The sequence below is a fragment of the Mustela nivalis genome (assembly GCF_964662115.1).
Source record: "Mustela nivalis genome assembly, chromosome: 4".
Classification (NCBI taxonomy): domain Eukaryota; kingdom Metazoa; phylum Chordata; class Mammalia; order Carnivora; family Mustelidae; genus Mustela; species Mustela nivalis.
Genome location: NC_139023.1, coordinates 137,619,235 through 137,639,228, shown reverse-complemented (window position 1 = coordinate 137,639,228; position 19,994 = coordinate 137,619,235). Strand labels below are relative to the sequence as shown.

General features: G+C 35.1%; 1 protein-coding gene across 6 annotated transcripts in view; it reads right to left on the bottom strand.

Annotated features, from left to right (window-relative positions):
- CLCN3 (chloride voltage-gated channel 3) overlaps positions 1-19,994 on the bottom strand; it is a 104,292-nt gene that overhangs the window by 24,237 nt on the left and 60,061 nt on the right. For all 6 annotated transcript variants that reach the window (XM_082727280.1, XM_082727283.1, XM_082727281.1 and 3 more), the window contains 7 exons: positions 14,791-14,890; positions 13,234-13,421; positions 12,160-12,282; positions 10,754-10,960; positions 7,039-7,119; positions 5,590-6,135; positions 2,698-2,884 (listed from right to left, as the gene is read on the bottom strand). In XM_082727280.1, the coding sequence (XP_082583406.1) occupies positions 2,698-2,884; positions 5,590-6,135; positions 7,039-7,119; positions 10,754-10,960; positions 12,160-12,282; positions 13,234-13,421; positions 14,791-14,890 (1,432 nt within the window). The remainder of the gene's footprint in view (positions 1-2,697; positions 2,885-5,589; positions 6,136-7,038; positions 7,120-10,753; positions 10,961-12,159; positions 12,283-13,233; positions 13,422-14,790; positions 14,891-19,994) is intronic.

Below are 19,994 nucleotides of genomic sequence, written 5' to 3'. Positions count from 1 at the left end.
AGATGAACTACCATCTGTATGCTGATGCCTCATAATCCACGTCTCCACTTACTGTTGCATTTGTCCCATGTCTCCAACTCTGCAGACCATATTTTATTGTTTGCTTGTTTTCCAACCGTAAAAAGACTGTGGATGACCCACTGTCACAAAAAACACCACACACTTAAAACCAAAATCCTCTTCTTCCCCCAAAGAGCTACCCATTCCAACTTACCTGACTCTAGCACCAGCACTACATTCTTGGCAACCTAGACAGTCATTCCAGATCTATCTCTTTACTTTAACCCAACAGCTAGACCCTCACCCACTCCTATTTGATTTGCTTTGCAAAATATCTATGGGTCCCTTTCTTAATACTGTCACTATTACCAAACTAGTCCAGACTCTCAAGACTTTGTTCCTTAATTCTGGGGCACCTGGGTGGCTCAGTGAACCCTCTGCTTTCGGCTCAGGTCATGATCCCAGGGTCCTGGGATTGAGCCCCGCATCGGGCTCTCTGCTCAGCAGGGAACCTGCTTCCCTTCCTCTCTCTGCCTGCCTCTCTGCCTCCTTGTGATCTCTGTCTGTCAAATAAATAAATAAAATCTTAAAAAAAAAAACCCAACAACTTTGTTCCTTAATTTTAATATTAATTTATCTTACCTTCTTGACTGCAGGCCCCATTACCTTCATTCAATACACTTTATAAATCATGTTCCCAGGTTAATCTTTCCTAAGTACTACTTTCGCCATGTTGCTCCTTTGCTCAAAAACCTACCAGGAATCACCAGTTCATACTGTATTAAGCTTAAACTCTTCCTTTTGGTTTTCTAACCTAAAAATAGAAGGGAGAAAGAACCTACTATATATTACTTATCTACACTATGCCAGGCATGTCCCTAGTCAGTTCATAAAGGTTTTTTTTTTTTTTTTAAACTAAGCGACTTATTTTAACCTGGCACTGTGCTAACAGCTTTACATGCATTTGATCTCATTTAATCCTCAAAACAGTAGGAGATAAAAAGTTATTATTTCTGTTTTAAAGATAAGAAAATAACAAATCAAAGCAAAGGAACACTCCCAAAGTCGTCAAGCTACAAAATCCCAAAGCCACAATTCTTCCACGATCTGACCAATTCCAAATATAAAATGATCTCGACACAAATCACTGCCTCTTCATAATCTGGTTCCTTCTCACTAACCCAACTTCATTTCCCAAAAGTATCCAAAACACACTCTACTTCAATATTGTCAGTATCTTCAAAGCTCCATGAATACTAAATTTATCCCTATCTCAATTCCTTTGCCTTCAGATGATCATATTCCTCAAAAAAAGTCCTCTTCTTTATGTTTTTTTGAAACCCCCCTCCCCATTTTTATTAACATTTATAATTTGCCACCTTCCATAGGTACTATCATTTTAACCCACAGGACCATCAGAAGAGGAAGTCCTCTTCTTTAAATGCTACTCATCTTTTTTCTTTTTTTTAAGATTTTTTTTTTTTTAATTTATTTAACAGAGAGAAACACAGAAAGAGAGGGAACACAAGCAGGGGGAGAGGGAGAGGGAGAAGCAGGCTTCTTGCTGAGCAGGGACCCTGATGCAGGGCTCCATCCCAGGACTCCAGGATCATGACCTGAGCTAAAGGCAGGTACTTAAAGATTGAGCCACCCAGTCTTCCTAAATGCTACCAATTTTAAGTAAAGCTTATGTTCTACTATACCTGAACTACATCAGCTCTCTTTTTCTCTAGACTCCTATAATTTTCATAGACTCATTATGTAATACTCATTATATAATCATTAAATTGCTCAGTATTGTTTTCTCAGTTTTGATCTTGTCTCCCCAACTTGACTGTACTTGAGGTTGGGCCCATGTTTTATACTTCTTTTTGTATCACTCCCTGCACCTAGCACTGTTGAAGAGAAAGTGCTGAAGAGAAAGAAAATGGATAACTACTAAATAATTGCTACTTTGATTAAAATGATTCTTTCCCTCACTTGGACTTGATATTATACTTTTAAAGATCAGTAATTATATAATTTTGATTCACTGAACAAAAATAAGTCAAAATACCAACTATTATTAAATATCATAACCAAAATTCAGCTCACATTTTAAATATAAAAAAATAACTATTTTTTACATCCAAGAGAATACACAGACTCTTAAGTATTTAATGCAGATATATATTTTTTTCATTAAAACAACAGTTACCTTTCTTCATTTTGCTATAAATGCACCTTAAATGGAGGAGGGCTGAAATCTTCTCTACAGCCAACTCTAAGTCACTGCAGAGCCAGAGCTACTCTAACACTTTGCTAGAATGCTAATCTCAGGAATCATGCTACGGTCATCATAGGCAAGTCAAGAGCCTCAACAGTAAAAGAAAAAACTCTCCTTGGACAAGATTCAAATTAAGCTTATGTTGTACTGAGACGTTTTCTGTCACAATATTAAATATCACACAATATTTAAAAGATGGTAACCACCATTAAATGTTTGCATTAACAAATGTTTAGAGACAGGCAAAATGAAAACTAGTACTATATAAACACCATATAATAGTAGTACTGTTTCATTTTAGTTTCAACATTCTCTTCCTCTGTCCTGTACCACCCTCACCAACCTCACCAGCTAAGCATAAACGTGTTCTCACTCTTGCTCTTTTCTCTCTCAGATTCACACACATCCATCCACAGACACAGTTAAATTACCTAAGCATGCAGCAGCACCAACCATGGCATAAAGGCCAGGTGTAATGCAATCAGCTCCAACCTCACACCACTCCTTAAAGATAAACCAGTCATGGTGATAATAAGCAAGCTGTTCCACTGCAATCCCCACGATCCTTCCGGCAATCGCTCCGATGGCCATGCTGGGAATGAACAAGCCTGATGGCACCTGTAACAGAAACACAGTGCTAAACTGGGCACACAGTCTCTACTTGGATGCTCAGAACCTACATTCTATGGGCCTGTTTCTAACACTTTTGATTCTTTTCACAATTTATTTATATAGCAAAATCCGAGTACAAATAAAACTAAAGCAAAATACTGTTCTACTGGTACCTTAACAATTTCATTAATTCAGTTACAAAGTACCACGTGACATTCTCTAACCCAAAGAGAAAATAACCAAAGGTTATTTATCCTTTAGCTCAAAGGTTCCTTAATGCCAGTCCCTAACAAAATTTTTAGTAGTCTATGCTGAAACGGGGAAGGGAAAAAAAGGACAATATGAAGCAGTTTTCAAAAAATAAAATCAAATCAATGAGAAGTACTGTCCTTTACTCCACAATTACATCCTTCCTACTTATCTGTTGTCTATCAAATAATAAAAATATTAGGTAAAATATTAGATGTGATTCCTCTTAAGTGGTACAGTGTGCAGCAGACAATCTTACTAGGTCCTTCAAATATTTTTTAGTGATACATATAAGGAGAAAAATGTTTATTGATCAATTAAATTTAATGAAGAAAATAGGAATAGTAAACATCTTAAGCAAGATCATTTAAAGATTAAAATACTAATAGTTCTAAAATGTTCTGGATAGGAAATAAGGTGAGCACAAAATGATGGCACATTGAACATGGACCAGGATCATTAAAAGGTCATCCAAATAAATAGAAGAGATCAAAATGTGTTTTATTCTACTGCCAGTCAGGATTCATCAGCCAGAGAACCGTGCAATGCGAGACTTAACAAAGACTTGCCAATTGTCTCCAGCATCCTGTAGCTCAACTGAAGATGAGAAAGTTGGGATTTACAGAAAATCAGCTTACACAGAAACAGGAGGTTCAATAGTTGCTTTAACTTGATTCACTATGAAAAAAACTTTTAACTTCAAGATTTTTCTATTATTTAACACTCATACCCAGTGGACTAAATAGAGAACAACAGAAAAGAAAGAGACCATATTTCAAAAACTGTCATGATTTTGTTGAAATTAAGGTGTTATTCCACACAAGTTACATCTGTGAAATAATATTATCACTAGTGAATATTATTTAAAAAATGATTAGCTGACATTTGCTCTTCATATGCAGCACTGACAGTCATATAAGAAAATTACATTTATTGGCAAATCACCAATTAATCAATGTTATTCTCACTTTTGCACATTCAAATGAAGTAATGGGTCAGGGCACTGGACCTAGTTCCTTTAAATCTTTGATGGAAAAAGACATGGTATTCACATGCTAGTAATTTAACAGAGTCTGCAGTGTCCTTTCAAGTGAATACCCTATAGCACGACAGGAGGAGTAACAGCTCCTCGAAGTTTCTATATCCCGATTACTATGAATTCCTTATGTTATACAGTAAGGAGGAATTAAGGTTGCAGGTAAAAATTAAGGTTGTTAATCAGCTGACTTTATTTATTTTTTTTTTAAAGATTTTATTTATTTATTTGACAGAGAGAGATCACAAGTAGGCAGAGAGGCAGGCAGAGAGAGAGAGAGGAGGAAGCAGGCTCACTGCTGAGCAGAGAGCCCGATGCGGGACTCGATCCCAGGACCCTGAGATCATGACCTGAGCCGAAGGCAGCAGCTTAACCCACTGAGCCACCCAGGCGCCCAATCAGCTGACTTTAAAACAGGAGATTATCCTAGATTACCTGGGTGGGCTCAAAGTAATCACAAAGGTTATTTTAAATGTGGAAGAATGATTTAGAAGAGTTAGTGTGAGGATAATGAGGTAAAAGAAAGACTTAACTACCCATTGCTGGCTTTGAAGATAGAAGGGGACCATGAGCCAAGGAATATGGGCAGTCTCTAGAAGGCTGGAAAAGGCAAGAAATGGACTCTCCCCTACAATCTCCATATATCCCTATGAACACCCTGATTTAGCCCGATGAAACCAATTTTGGACTTCTGATCTCCAAAACTGTAATGAGTATGTGTGATTTTTAAGCCACTAAGTTTGTGGCAGTTTATTATAGTAGCAAAAGGAAATTAATGTAAGTGCTTTTAAAACATGATCATGAATTCCCTGGCAATGCTCCCATTAAGAGGCAGGCCTCTGTGACTTCCCAGACAAACAGAAAGTAACATAAGGCATGGTGCATGACTTCCCTGGCCAGGTTAAAAAAACAATTCTCTTGGGACACTGAGCTACCATGTAAGAAATCTAAATGCCTGAAAGGCACCACGCTAGAAAAACCAGAGAGAAAGACAGAGAGAGAGTCAGAGAGAAAGAGATGTTCAGGAGCCCGTATGTTCCAGACCCAGTTATCTGACTCTTCTCAGCTCAGGTGGTAGATGACCAGCCTTAGCCATGCCTGATGACATATATGACAGACCAAAAACAAAGCATGCCCAGTTGAGTCCTTCTCAAATTACTGACTCAATAACAAGAGCAAAATAAAGAGTTATCTTAAATTGCTGGGCTTGAGGGTAATTTGTTACACAGTAACAGATAACCATGTTCAACAATATATCCAAAAGAATTCTTTTATTCATTACTTAAAATGAAACACAAAAGTTAAGAACTTTTTTAGCCTACACTTATGAAATAACCACTTTTATATAAGCATTGCACTGCTCATTTCCCATACAATTCTTAAACATGTCAAAATTACTTAAATAGCACCTCACATTAGCACTTACCTTGATACCAAAAGTGAATACTGTCATGATAATTTTAAATATGAGGGCTAAGCATAACTGCCAGATAGCTGAATATACTCCCAGGCCTGCTGGACGATCAGGAATATCATCGACAATTTTACTGGCATTCATGTCATTTCTGTAGTCACAAAGAGAAGAGGATTCCAGAGGACCGCAGTCTGTAAAAAGCTCTTTGATCAGCTCACTTGTGTTGAGCCTGGTATATGGATTAGGGAAGGCTATCACCGCAGTAATGGCAGCAACAACAATAACTTCAAGAACAGGATACTTTCCGAATCTGGTGGATTTGCGTCGACGACACCAGGCAATATTTGCCCTAATGAAAAAGGCTCCCCAAAGCCCTCCAAATACCCCGAGAAGAATAAAAGGGAACAGTTCAAAAAGGTACCACGGTGTGTGGTACTCCACATAAAAAAGGACCAGACGGCTGTTACCAAATGGATTGATGGATCTCAAAACAAATGCAGCCACTAAAGCAGCAAAAAATGATCTCCATAAAGTTTTAAGAGGAAAGTAATAGCTAACCTAAAAAAAAGGAGGGGGGAGAAAAATAGTATAATTTTATAAGATGTTTCTGATATAACTTTAATATCATAGTCTAAATTTTTGCTATTTAACTAGAATTTACAGATAATACATTTTACTGTGGTAAGAAAAAAAATCGATGTTTTATTAACTTTGACTATGACATCATTACAAGTTCCCAATATCAACTGATCAAAAATGTCTGTAATAATTATTTCAAATACCTAGCATTGTTTTATTTTCAAAATGAGTTTCACCTCCAATTCAATCATGTAGTTAAGAATAAATGTACCATCACCAACTCCTATTAGCTCATAAAGAAGTATTTGTTTCTTCTATATTAAAGAAAAAAGAGGAAAAGAACACAAACTGGAAAAGTAAATTTTAAACCATTCCTAATCATTTTTGTGTAAACATATAAAAAAGTCTTAAGCATCAGAGAAAACAAAAAATATGCCACTGATGCGACTAAAATCATCTTCTTAAACATGAATAACTACCCCAGAAATAAGCATACAAGACAATCTCACAATTTAGGAATTAATTAAAACTTTTAAAATAAAAACATGGGTGATAATTTAACAAACAGTGGTTAAATCCATTTAACTAAGCCAAATCCATTTCTGCTTACTTTTAAGCATGTCAACAAAGTTAAACTTTAAATAATCACTTAATATTTATACATGAATAACATTTTTAAGGCTTTTCTCAAGGTAAAGGACACATGTAATGTATTACTCTGTAGGTAAGAATAAGCAAAAAATAACTTTATGAGGTTAAACCTGAAAATTTTAAAAAACAGTCTATATCTATTACACTAGCTATAAAACTGAAAAGTGTACCAAAATATGTATTTTAATGGTAATTATACACAATGTTATAGTTGTTGTTTTCTTTACCTACCTCTTCCAGGCTAAAAAGAACTCCTCCAATTGGTGCACCAAAAGCTACAGAAACCCCTGCAGCTGAGGCAGCTGATAGCACCTAAAAAGAGGATTTGGCTTATTTCGTATATTCTTAGAAATTCAAATATACCAAATGAAAGTTCCTCATGTTGCTTGAATTTTTGAAACGCCTCTTCTGAAGTTAACTCACATGTCTACCCCTTTTCTCCCCAAGCAGAGGCAAATATTTATATCCTCTAAAAAGATATTTTTTCCTCTTTTGCTTTAATTGAAAGGACACTCACATATTCAATATTCAGTCAAAAAAACATTTGTGTGAGATACACTAATGTAAACAGGATGCAAAGAAGAAAAGGCAATGAATACAGATAATTCTCAAGATGTTTGGGAAGACCAGTGGAGAGAACAGTAACTGGGGTTTAGGGGGAGAGAAGTTTATTTTTATTTATTTATTTTTAAAGATTTTCTTTATTTATTTGACAGACAGAGATCACAAGTAGGCAGAGAGGCAGGCAGAGAGAGAGAGAGAAGAGGAAGCAGGCTCCCCACTGAGCAGAGAGCCCGATGTGGGGCTCGATCTCAGGACCCTGGGATCATGACCCGAGCCAAAGACAGGCCTTATCCCACTGAGCCACCCGGGTGCCCCAAGAAGTTTATTTTTAAACAGGATATAATTTCTTCATATTTTAGAGCTAACTTCTTCATCATTAATAATTACTGCTTTACATCATTAATAATTACTCCCCAATGTGGAGCCTGAACTCAAGATCTCTGAGATCAAGTCACATGCTCTACTGACTGAGCCAGCCAGGCACCCCTAATAATTACTGTTTTCTAAATCGTAGTAAAATATGGAGAGAACTTAAAACCTACTGAGTTACCTTATTTTCACTACTCTAAATCCTCTGAAAACACCACTGCTGCCAATAGGGAAAGCCTCATTCTAAAGCACAGACAATGGCTTCCCCCTAGTTAAGACAAAAATATCCACAAAAGCTTTTAGAGATCTTCTCCCCAATTCCCCAGTCCGTCACTAGGACATTGTCCACTTCTCAGCAGTGCGAACTACTGAGTGCTACTAGAGAACTACTAGTGCCAACTACACATAAAAATTCACTGGACACTTACATTGTAATTACTTTTCTAAGAATCTTTGTTCCTTTCACTATTTCATTCCAGTAAATATACAAGGGTACCAAACCATTTTACCAAATGGTCAATTTTACATTTATGAAAAAGAAACTAAAAATAATCGAAATTAAATTATATGTAACTAAGACCATGATCTCCATTTTTAGGCTGCTTCTGGCAAATTAAAAATAAGCAAATACTCATTTTAATTAAATTGTACCTGGATAGGGTGCCTGGGTGGTGCAGTTGGTTAAGCATCCAACTCTCGGTTTTGGCTCAGGTCTGATCTCAGGGTTGTGAGAGGGTCCCCAAGTTGGGCTCTGCTCTCAGCAAGGGTCCTGCTTGGGTTTCTCTCTCCCTCTCCCTCTGCCTCCATCCCTGCTCTCTTGCTCTCTCTCTCTTTCTTAAATAAATAAATATTTTAAAAAAATAAGTAAATTGTACCTGATTTAAAGAATACAGACTCTGCTTATTTGGGGGAGGACAGTAAATTAAGTGATTTTGTTTTTTCCCACTAAAGGATTGTAGACAACACACTTAACTGAATTCTCTGACTGTGCATTTAATGTAACAGAATTTTACAATCAAGCTAACACCCAGTACCCGTAACGCACACAAGTTTTAATGTTCTATAAGTATTAAGAAATTATTTAATTAAAAATGTCGGGAAGTGAACATAGGAAGAAAGCCAAAATATGAGGCCTTCATGTTTCCTACTAATAAGTAAACTCTAGCCATTTATATACTAAGGTGAACAAAGTTAATGTCATAAACATTACTAATCATCACAGTGTACATCTTAAAATTTAAGTGAATGTAATTTCTATGGCATTTTCTAATAAAATTACATTCTGCACTTAAGATGAGTAAATAAAAAGAAAAATCTTACCCCCAAAATGTCAAGGTATAATAGCAAGTAAAGGAAATGCACTGGAGAGACAAATGCTGTATCTCCATTTTAGCCCTAATCTGCTATGTTACAATGTAGTTTGAGGTTATGTTTTGTATGGCTTTTAACATACACACATATCCATAGTCACAGAAGAAACTGTAGTAGTTGTAAGGAATACAGACTTTGGAGTCAGAAAAAAATAAATTTTTATCCATACTCTTGACACTCTGTTACATAAACTTTGACAAGTTAGCATTTATGCCCTAATTTCCCATCTATAAATGGGGATAATAGTGCCAAGTTAATAGGATTATTGTGGATTTAAATTTTAAAATGCAAGGGATTGTCACAGAGCCAGATACATAATAAATAATCAATAATGTTAGCGATTTCTGTTAGAGCATAGTACTAGAATCACATTATCATTCAGAGATGGAACTATGATGGTCTGAAGTGTTCCCCTTTCAGACTACTGCCAATGCATGAACAGTGTTTTAGTACTAACACTAAAATGAAGGAGTACTCATTTCAACTGAAGAATCAAATACTTTGATAAAAATATTCTAGTTTTTTGTTAAATTATTAAAACAAAAGGATGAAAGGTCCTGCACGAGGGTCAGAGACCTCTGAGTTCTTGGTATTTAATGATATAAAAATATATCTTAAAAACCTAAAGTGCTCTGTATCACCTTGGCCTACAGATTAGATTGGGAAAAAAAGAAGGGATTGGGCTCCCGAAGTGTAGAGCTAATACAAAAGGTCTCAGGAGCCCATTTTTCTTCTAGAAAATATCCACAGGAATGTACAAACATTAGGGAACTCTATAATACTTAAAGCTTAAAGCCTTCCTAAAAATACTTGGGCTGGCCTTAAAAAAAAAAAAAAAGGTAAAGGAAATAAATGCTCGTAAACAGCTGAATAAAGAGGAATTCCTATATTCCCTTTAGTGTGAATCTCCGATTTAAACCTCAAGAGGTCTTAAAGGCCCTCAGAACATCTTCATGGTGGCAGACAGCTCTCTGCAGATGACACACCTCTCTCGGGGGCATTAGATACTTCCTCCAGAGGAAAACACAACTGTTAAGACTTCCCAACCCTGGAAAAATACTGACGGTGAGAAATCAGGGGAAAAATAATGTTACATTTGGGAAAAACTTTGGAGGAAGAAAGGTGGAAAGCAAAGCAAAAACAAATGAAAAAAGCTTTGAAATTCAACGGAAACCAATGGACATCAGGTAGTCTATCAAAACTTCTCTTGGGGCGCCTGGGTGGCTCAGTGGGTTAAGCCGCTGCCTTCGGCTCAGGTCATGATCTCAGGGTCCTGGGATCGAGTCCCGCATCGGGCTCTCTGCTGGGCAGGGAGCCTGCTTCCCTCTCTCTCTCTGCCTGCCTCTCCATCTACTTGTGATTTCTCTCTGTCAAATAAATAAATAAAATCTTTAAAAAAAAAAAAAAAAACTTCTCTAAAATATCAGAGTAACTGAGCAGCACTGGGAATGGGTTCTAGAAAGACATTAGAGATACTCAAAAAGGGGGAAAGAAGCAAGCAATTTTCACATTTGAATGTGAATACAGAATTTATTAAGAAAGTAAAAAGTTAAAAACATGATCTTTACCCTAGAAAATTTTCACTGATATAAGTCTATGTAATAGATATTTATCTATCAAATAAGCCACAAAAGTCACTTACCTCCCTTTTTTTAGCTTCATTTGTGCTATACTTTGGAAAGAGGTAGGAAAAAATATTTCCACAGCAACAGGCAACATGTACCAGAGGACCTTCTTTTCCTAAACTCAAACCTGATGCCACAGCCAGTACTAATGTGATGGTTTTAATCATTAAAGTCCATTTTCCCAAGTAACCTCTGATAATGAATCCACTTAAAATAGTTTTAATCTACAAAGAAAAGATTAAAACAGCTTAATTTCTTTTAAGAAACAGGAAAATTAAAGTAATTTAAGTTACTCTCTTGTTTTACTTACAAAACTACCTTGCAAATTTTTCTGGTGGACCATGGAACAATTCAATATTTTTCAAAAGCTTTAACTATTATGCTACAAATAATAAATCTAGATCTAATAAATCTAGATCTAATCTAGATAAATCTAGATTCTAATTCTCTCCTCAAGCAAGGATTGAAGGCAACCCTAGCTTATGAACAAAACTAGGATATAAGGCCATGTTAAAGGGAATACAGACCTTAATACAAGGATTGTAATTACATAACAAGGAAAAGGTAAATTTGAATACTTCTCTTGTAGAAATAGTTAGATACATTCAAACATGCCGTGTCAGAACTTAGGATATTTTGTCTTCTCAAAGTGCCGTTATTATGTGTAATATTTTCCTATATATTAAGAAGGGCAAGTGACAACAGCTAAATGCTGCATGACGATACTGCCTTTAAAGACATTCTTAATTAACAAAAATTTTTAAATCACTAAAATTAAGTTTCAAAAAGGAATTCATTAGAAAAAGCTAATAACTTACTTAAGACAGAAAAATTAAAAGGGGAAAGATGTGAATTTCCATCACACCATTCAATCCTAAGTGTACTCTTTAAATTACACCATTCAAGCCTGAATATTTCTTTAAATTACTGTTGATAAAAAATAAAACCCAAAAGTTTGTACTATTGCCTCACTGTGGTCAAATGTTTATTTAAAGTATTAAATGATTATAAAGATTATCTGCCAAATTCAAGAATTATTAACTTATTTAATTAAAATATAGTCATAAAAAGAGTGAATATATTCAAATCAGGTTCACAGCAGCAAAACATCAATTAATCCATCAAAGAATTTTAGGCCACATAATACTTTTCCAGCTTTATAACTTAGTGTTCTGATATTTGTTTAGTCATATGTTAAATTAGTGGTAGAGGAAAAAAAAAATCAACCTCCACAGTTAATGAAATGATGATGGAGAAGAAGTTCTTGTGATAATCATTTTTAAAATTTTTTTTTAATTTTAAAATTTTCTTTCTCATATTACAATTTCCTCAGAAAAACAACTACTTTCCCCCCCAAAGGCAAAAGATTAATATCATAACAATTATTAAATGTTTAATGATACTAAAATATTGCTTGTCTTACCTCTGGGATTCCAGAGCCACAGGCATATGGAGCAAATACTTTTACCAGGGAAACGGCAAGAAAGGCAAAACTCAAGGCCCAAAAGATGTACATTATGTAATTCATGATGTAAGAGCCAGGACCCTAAAAGGCAAATCATTTAATAGTATGAATTTAATGTACAGTGCACCCCGAATGCAAGTGCTTTCCACATAAGAAACTTGTGTGAAACTCATAAAAGTTTCCTGGTTTACTTCCACAATAGTTAAAGCTTTATATGAACAAAATATTTAAGAAGAATCAAAAAACATTTATATATACAAAGAGGCTTAATCTGTTTAATGTTTTCCTAGATTTTTTTTGATACCTAAAATCTTATTGCCGAAAATCAGCTCTACTTTAACTTCTGCCTACCCACAAACCACATCTTGGAAATAGCCGAAGATAAAATTGCATTTGCACTGTGATTGCATTCTCCTGTAGTTCTGAAGATCAAATGAGAAACAGCATACTGGCCATGTTATCAGCAAATCTATTCTTTTTGGCTCAAAACTTCAGCTAGAACAAAATTTTTAAAACATCCTTATGACCAGGTAACTATATGTATTATACAATATTCTAACTTTTACAATGTACTTCATTACAGAACATCAAGAACAGTAATCATTTAAATATGCTACAAAAAAAAAGTCTATGGATTTCTTTAAGATGTCTCCAGTTACAAGGCTTATTTACTAAACTTTTTGATAATTTATACTTCTCAACAATCATGGTATGTCTAGCAGTTTTAATAATTGCATACTGACTTTCTGTGATTATACAGATCCTACTGCACTTCTTTTCTACAATAAGATATATTTAATGTTATAATTGAAAAGACTTGAATGTGACTATGTAGTTAACTAATAAGAGCTTCTTGAAACTTTACAATTTACTCGCTGCAATGAGTTCTCCTATTTTCCAATCTATCCTATTACATTTTACTTTTAATGCAGTTACAATCATCTAATATGTGATTAATTCTATAATTAAGTGAACTGAAGACTCATTTAGCTATCTCAATTCTTAATTCATTTCAAACCCAGCAAGACTTACTTCTGCTTGACCTATGATTAATTCTGCCCATGTTTTCCACTGTGGGCATTTATCCCTCTCTTCAAATGTTGTTTCATTAGATCCCCAACAACACTGTTCATGGTTGTACCACAGTGCGCTAAGGCAAATGCCCTCCTTGAGATCAGTCATCCAATCAGCAGCAATGTCTATTAATCCAGCCAATGCCCCTGTAAAAACAGGTTGAAGGTAGTTTAAAAAAAAAAGTTAAATCCATTTTTATAGTTTTAAGAACTACCAAGTTAAGAGGTTCAAAGAAAGCTGGGGATTCCCTATACATAAAGGGAATATTATATTAATTTAAATATTATATAAATTTAAGATTTTAAGTCTTAAGTATAAATAATTTTATATTACTTCTAAAAAAGTATAGACAGCCACATTTTAATATAAAATGGCTATTCTTTGTTTGAAATTAAAACTAGTTACATTATTTAAATTAATTGTGATTTGTAATAAAGGTTTTTAAAAGATACTAAAACATCTTTAAAAGACAGCTAGCAGGAGGTTCACAAATCAGGTTATTAAAGTCTGAGATTTTACTATTATGCTTCAATATGAAATTTAATAAATTTACAAACTATCTCAATATCATTAAAATTTAATGTTCATTAGAAATAATTAGTGAAACTTATAGCACTAATGAATCACTGTGACAGACTGTTTTTCTCCCTTAAATAACAAAAAATTAAAAGTATGAAGATCATTTTAATGACAAAATACAAAAAATATACAACTTTGTGGACAAATCTAAGACCTTCTCATCATATAAAAAGATCAAAAGGTCACATACACAGTGGTCACAAAATTCTTGTGCATGTCAATTAGAGGTATCAGTACTTCCCTCTAGACTCCACATAAATTTTAATTTTCCTCACGTTCTTGTAGACGTAATCTTCGACGGTGGAAACTGAAAGTCATTAAAAGAGTCCTTAATGTTTGCTTTCAGATCTTCAACTCCTACTTCTCAAAATCTCACACACAGGCACTTTGTGGGCTCCCGACAGCATGGTAGTTAAAATGCAGACTCTTGAGCTGAACTGCCTAAACGTAAATCTTGCTGGGCCACTTATTAGCCATACAACCTCAGTCACGTTACCAAACTCTGTGCTCCAGGCACCTCATCTGTAAAATGGTGGTGACAGCGGTACTTATACCACAGGACTGCCATGCAGTTTACATACTTGTAAAGACTTCAAGGCAGTGCATGGCACATAGGAAGCACTCAAAAAATAAATAGCTACTTATTATGATGTTAATATTAAGATACCTTATTATCTGGACCAAACTACCTATTTTACAGACACAGAAACTGAAACCCAGAAAGATCAACCAAACTGCATAAACAAAGTGACAGAGCCAAGACTAGACTCTAAAGCATCCTGCCTTCTAGCAGTCTTATATTTAAGAAGATTTCTTGAAACAAAATAAATACCTTTAAAAATGCAACAGGACCTGAAAAAAACATTGTGGGAAGGAGGGGAGAACGATTCATTTTTCTGTTAACCAAAAAAGGATTACATTAAAATTTTTCTTTACCTGATGCCAATCCTGTTAGTGTTACTACTAGCCATCCTGACCATGCATCATATAAACTTTTTGTCATTTCCCATGCTGATTCTTTCTTTTTGCTGTTGATCTGAAATTAGAAATGTTTATGCTTCATTTTTCAAACTATGAACAGAAGCCACAATTCTAGAATCTAACAATTTTTTTTTTCAGTTACTATACAGTTACTATATTTTTTCAATTACTATAGTAATCTATAAACTAAATCATGGAAAAGGGGAGTTTGGGGCAGAATCACTACGTCAGACAGTTGTTACACCTGTAAACCAGATGATAAACATCTATCCAGAGATCTGCATTTTTAACAAAAACCTCAGGATCTAAGAGCAAAGGGTCCATAAACCACACAGAGTCTGGCCTACACTGTTTTAAACTGAATCAAATTTAGCTGATACATAACTTTTATATCAACAGAAATAAGACATTATGGCTTGAAATGTTTGTCATTTCCTAACCACTTTCTGGTTCTAGCAATTAAGTGGATTATAATGTTCTTTAAAACATAAGTTAATAACAGTATTATGCCCATAAGTACAGTATAGAATCATCATGTGACTAAAGGGCCTGCCAAAATTTATAGGCCTGTAAATACGCAGGTATGCAGAACTCTAATCCCATTCGTAGGGTCCAGAGGCTCTCTTCTATCACTGTGTAAGGCAAAGGTGTCCTCTACTGAATACAGTGAAGGAAGTGTGATTAGCAGGATAGGAATTGATTTGATTTCCAGATCTCACTAGACTAAAACACAAGAAGGCAACTTTTCTTCTCTTAGTAAGAAAGTACTTTTAAACCTATCCCTAACTAGCCCAAACCTCTTCCATTCTATTAAGGTTGTTTAAAAAGCCATATCCTTGGGCTGCCTGGTTGGCTCAGTCAGATAAGCATCTGCTTCAGGCTTGGGTCATGATTCCAGAGTCCTAGAATAGAGCTCCACATTGGCTCCCTGCTCCTTGGGTGGTCTGTTTCTCCTTCTCCCCTTGCCTGTGCACTTTCTCTCCATCAAATAAATAAATAAAATCTTGAAAAAATATAAATAAATAAATAAACAAAAGCCCATATTCTCAGTCTAGGACTTCAGTGCTCAAATCATCTCACAGCACAGCTACAGCTGGAATTCAAAAATCTGGTCTATTTCCTCACTTAAAAGGCTCACTTAAGTTCTGGGATGAATAAGGCAATTTTATACCTTCTATACTATAAGCAACTAATCACAGATACTAAGCATCCTTTAGACTCTGAAGGTAGGCTCATTTCTTTCAAAAATAATCATTAAACCCCATGTTGCTTTATCTCAGTAACTGTAATGTTTCATATAACATGAGTTAAAAATTTGGTGATTATCTAAACGTTCATCAATACTGCACTGGTTAAGTAAACTGTAGTATATGCAAAAAAAAAAAAAAATTCTGCACTCACTAAAAAAGAAAGAGACAGATCCAGTGTTATGAGGGGAGAAAAGCAAAGGTGGATAGAACTGTGTACAGTACACTACCATCCTTCTAAGAAAAAATAAGCATATAAATATACGGACTTTTTTTTTTAAATAAAGGGATAAACCATATAGTTTTAAAAGTAAATCATCATTTTAAGAGGCTGGCAACAGGTTAGAACAGAAACGAGAGTTTAAAACGAAGTACTTTGTATGTGTGACCTTAATGGGATAAATGCTGAGAACAAAAACTATTGGGAAAAGAAAAGAAAGAAAACACTAAAACTTTTCAGTAAGCACATCAATGGGGATAGCATTGGTAAATAATCTGAAACTGTTGTGCGTGTATTGTGAAGTAAATCATATGATTATACATGTGATGTTGAGATTTTTGGCATGACTGAAAGATGGTACAGATTTAAGAACTAGAGGCTAAATAAAAGCCCTTTAGTACTGAATTTAAATTAGAAAGTTCCCATAAACTTATGAGGCCAGAAAACAAGGGCCAACCCAGAAGCAAGAAGTACGTCTAGTGCCCACACTGCCTATAAATCATCTTACTTCCAAGGAACCAGGGCTCCTTGGAGAAGTGGCTGACTCCAGATATGGTACAGGAAATGTATAAGATGAGTAAGGATCATCTTGTTTTCCTAGAATACGCCAGAGTCTACTAAGGATGAGTCAAAGGACACAGGCACCAATCCAGGTCTCTTCCAGTCAAAAATGGAATAACACAGGCATCAGAAAAGATAATAATGGGGATGATTAAAATATATCAAATATGTTCCAATCTATGAGTGCATGAAGATACAGAAACAGAAGTCAAACAAGCAAACCGAACTCTCACTGGTCAACTTTGAGGATACTAGGGAACCATCTAACTTCAAACTTCCCCTTTTCTATATAATCTGAACTTTACAGAACCCAAATAATTGAAGGTTCTCTTTACAGAAATTTTCATGCTAATAAATAAAGAAGGAATGACAATTAGATTACCGACATTTTGCAAAATACCGAAATAGTAGTATCTGAAATGATAAGATGTTGATTTACCTCAAAACTGGAGGTAGGAGGGGTATTAAGTCTAATAAGAAGTTTGGGGGAAAAAAGAATTATGTACTCATACACACTGCCATATAAAGTTTTCTTTTAATGTAATGTTTTAAAAAACAGTAAAGGGGTGCCTGGGTGGCTCAGTCAGTTAAGCGTCTGTCTTTGGCTCAGGTCATGATCTCAGGATCCTGCAATGGAGTCCTGTTGTCAGTCTTCCTGCTCAGCAGGGAACCTGTTTTTCCCTCTGCCTGCCACTCCCCCTGCTTGTGCTCTGTCAAATAAATAAATTAAATCTTTAAAATAAATAAATTAAATAAAAAACAGCAATAAGAACACCAATGTATAGAATTTCCCAGGTTTTGGGACGCCTGGGTGGCTCGGTTGGTTAAGCAGCTGCCTTCGGCTCAGGTCATGATCCCAGCATCCTGGGATAGAGTCTCCTACATCAGGCTCCTTGCTCGGCGGGGAGCCTGCTTCTCCCTCTGCCTCTGCCTGCCATTCTGTCTGTCTGTGCTCGCTCTCTCTCCCTCTCTCTGACAAATAAATAAAATCTTAAAAAAAAGAGAGAGAGAATTTCCCAGGTTTAAAAAAAAAATTTTATGCATAGATCAAAGTACAGAAAATGGTATTTGACCTATCTAGAAAGAGACCTTTAATAAGACCAGCTAAAACACTGACTACTTCATATTATTTTAAATGTTTCAAGATCTATGGACTACCTTCAAAATCAAAGAGAAAAAGTATATCATGGTATCTTTTAGTTTTAAATTGCTTTAGAATTTTATGAACATGATGTCTTACAGACACTTTCATACTACCTCACTTTGCAACACATTTAAATTCCAACCGGAGTATGTTAATGAGTTGCAAATGTATACAGTTCTCACTGCAACTGATTTATCTAACACTCATACAAGATGCAGGAGTTACAGTGCGCCTGCAATAGGCATATGGGATTAAAACACTGGTTCTTACAATGTGGTCACATACACTCTGAGGGTCCCTAAGACCTTCTCAAACAGGTCTTCAAGATAAAAACTATTTGCATTGTAATATTAAAACACAATGTGCCTATTTCACTGTGTTTACATTTTCACTGATAATGCAAAAGCAAACGCAAAACGGCTGCTCCCAAGCACAAATCAAGGCAGCAGCATCCAAACATACTGGTAGTCATCCTACTCTTCACTGCCACGTATCTCAGTAAAAAAACAAAGTAAGTAAACGCCAGTTTCACTTACGAATGACTTTGATGTAGTAGTAAAAGTTATTATGCCTCAGTCATTGAGTCTTGTTTATATTAGGTGCGATGACTTAGGTATATATAAAGCCTTTTGATGCATACTGAAGTGTGAGGTTATGCCTTGAGGAAAAGTATTTATGTGATTTACAAAATAAAGCTGATACCTGCACACGATATGCCATTTTTACTCGAAAGAAAGACACCAAACTATGGTTTTTCAGACTTGGGAATCTTACAGGCATCCTCCAAAAAACAAACCAAAGAAGTCTATCATTTCAAGTGAAATAAATATGTATTTATTTCTAGTGATAGAATTTGAGCTCTGAAGTAAAAGCAATTTTGGAAAACTTGTATCTATCACTGTAAGGATGACAGATTCCCAATACTTAAAGACTTTTACAAAGAGATCAGTGTTGATATTAACAAATGCTGTTTTTTAATATCGTCTAATGAAAAGTGTCAATAGCTGAAAGAACTGCATAAAACTGAATATTTTCCAAATGATTACTGCATGATGTTACAAAATTATTTATTAGAGTTGAAGGTGAACTGATTTTACTGTAACAAAAGATAAAAAGTTCATTGGTAGAGTTTCAGATTACCCACTGGCAACTAATCTTTAAGAAACTACCACCTGTCAGTTTGGTATAGAATCAAAGAATATCTACAATGATATAAAAAGGTTATTAAAATATTCCTAGATTTGGGACGCCTGGGTGGCTCAGTGGGTTAAGCCTCTGCCTTCGGCTCAGGTCATGATCCCAGGGTCCTGGGATCGAGTCCCACATCGGGCTCCTTGCTCGGCAGGGAGCCTGCTTCTCCCTCTGCCTCGGCCTGCCTCTGTCTGCCTGTGCTCGCTCGCTCTCTCTCCCTCTGTCTGACAATTAAAAAAAAAAAAAAATTCCTAGATTTTCCAACTACCCATCTATATGAGGTTGGATTTTCTTCATATATTTCAACCCAAATAACATACCACAACACACTGAAGGCAGAAGCAGATATTAAAATCTAGCAGTCTTTCATTAAACCAACAATGAGATTTTTTTTAATGTAACATATATCACTGCAATGATGACAGATTCCTTATTTATAAGGATCCTTATAAGAATGACACTTTTCATTATACAATATTTAAAAAATCATACTTGTTAGTATCAATCCTGATCGCTTTAGAAAAGTCTTTAAGTACTGGGAATCAGTCACTAAATATTTTTTTATTTTGGGAAACACAGTTATTTTTCATAAAAATACGTTTTCTTTTGCTTTTATAAAATTATGTTTTGATATTAATGTGTAATGGGGTTTTGTTACTTTTAAATAAATCAATGTTTTTTAATTTCTCAGTTTCTGTATCTAATATGGTAAATATCAATTAATATAACCACATAAACTAAATTCCCTAGGCATCCTCAATAACTGTGTAGAGTTTTGAGTTTAATAGTGTTCCTG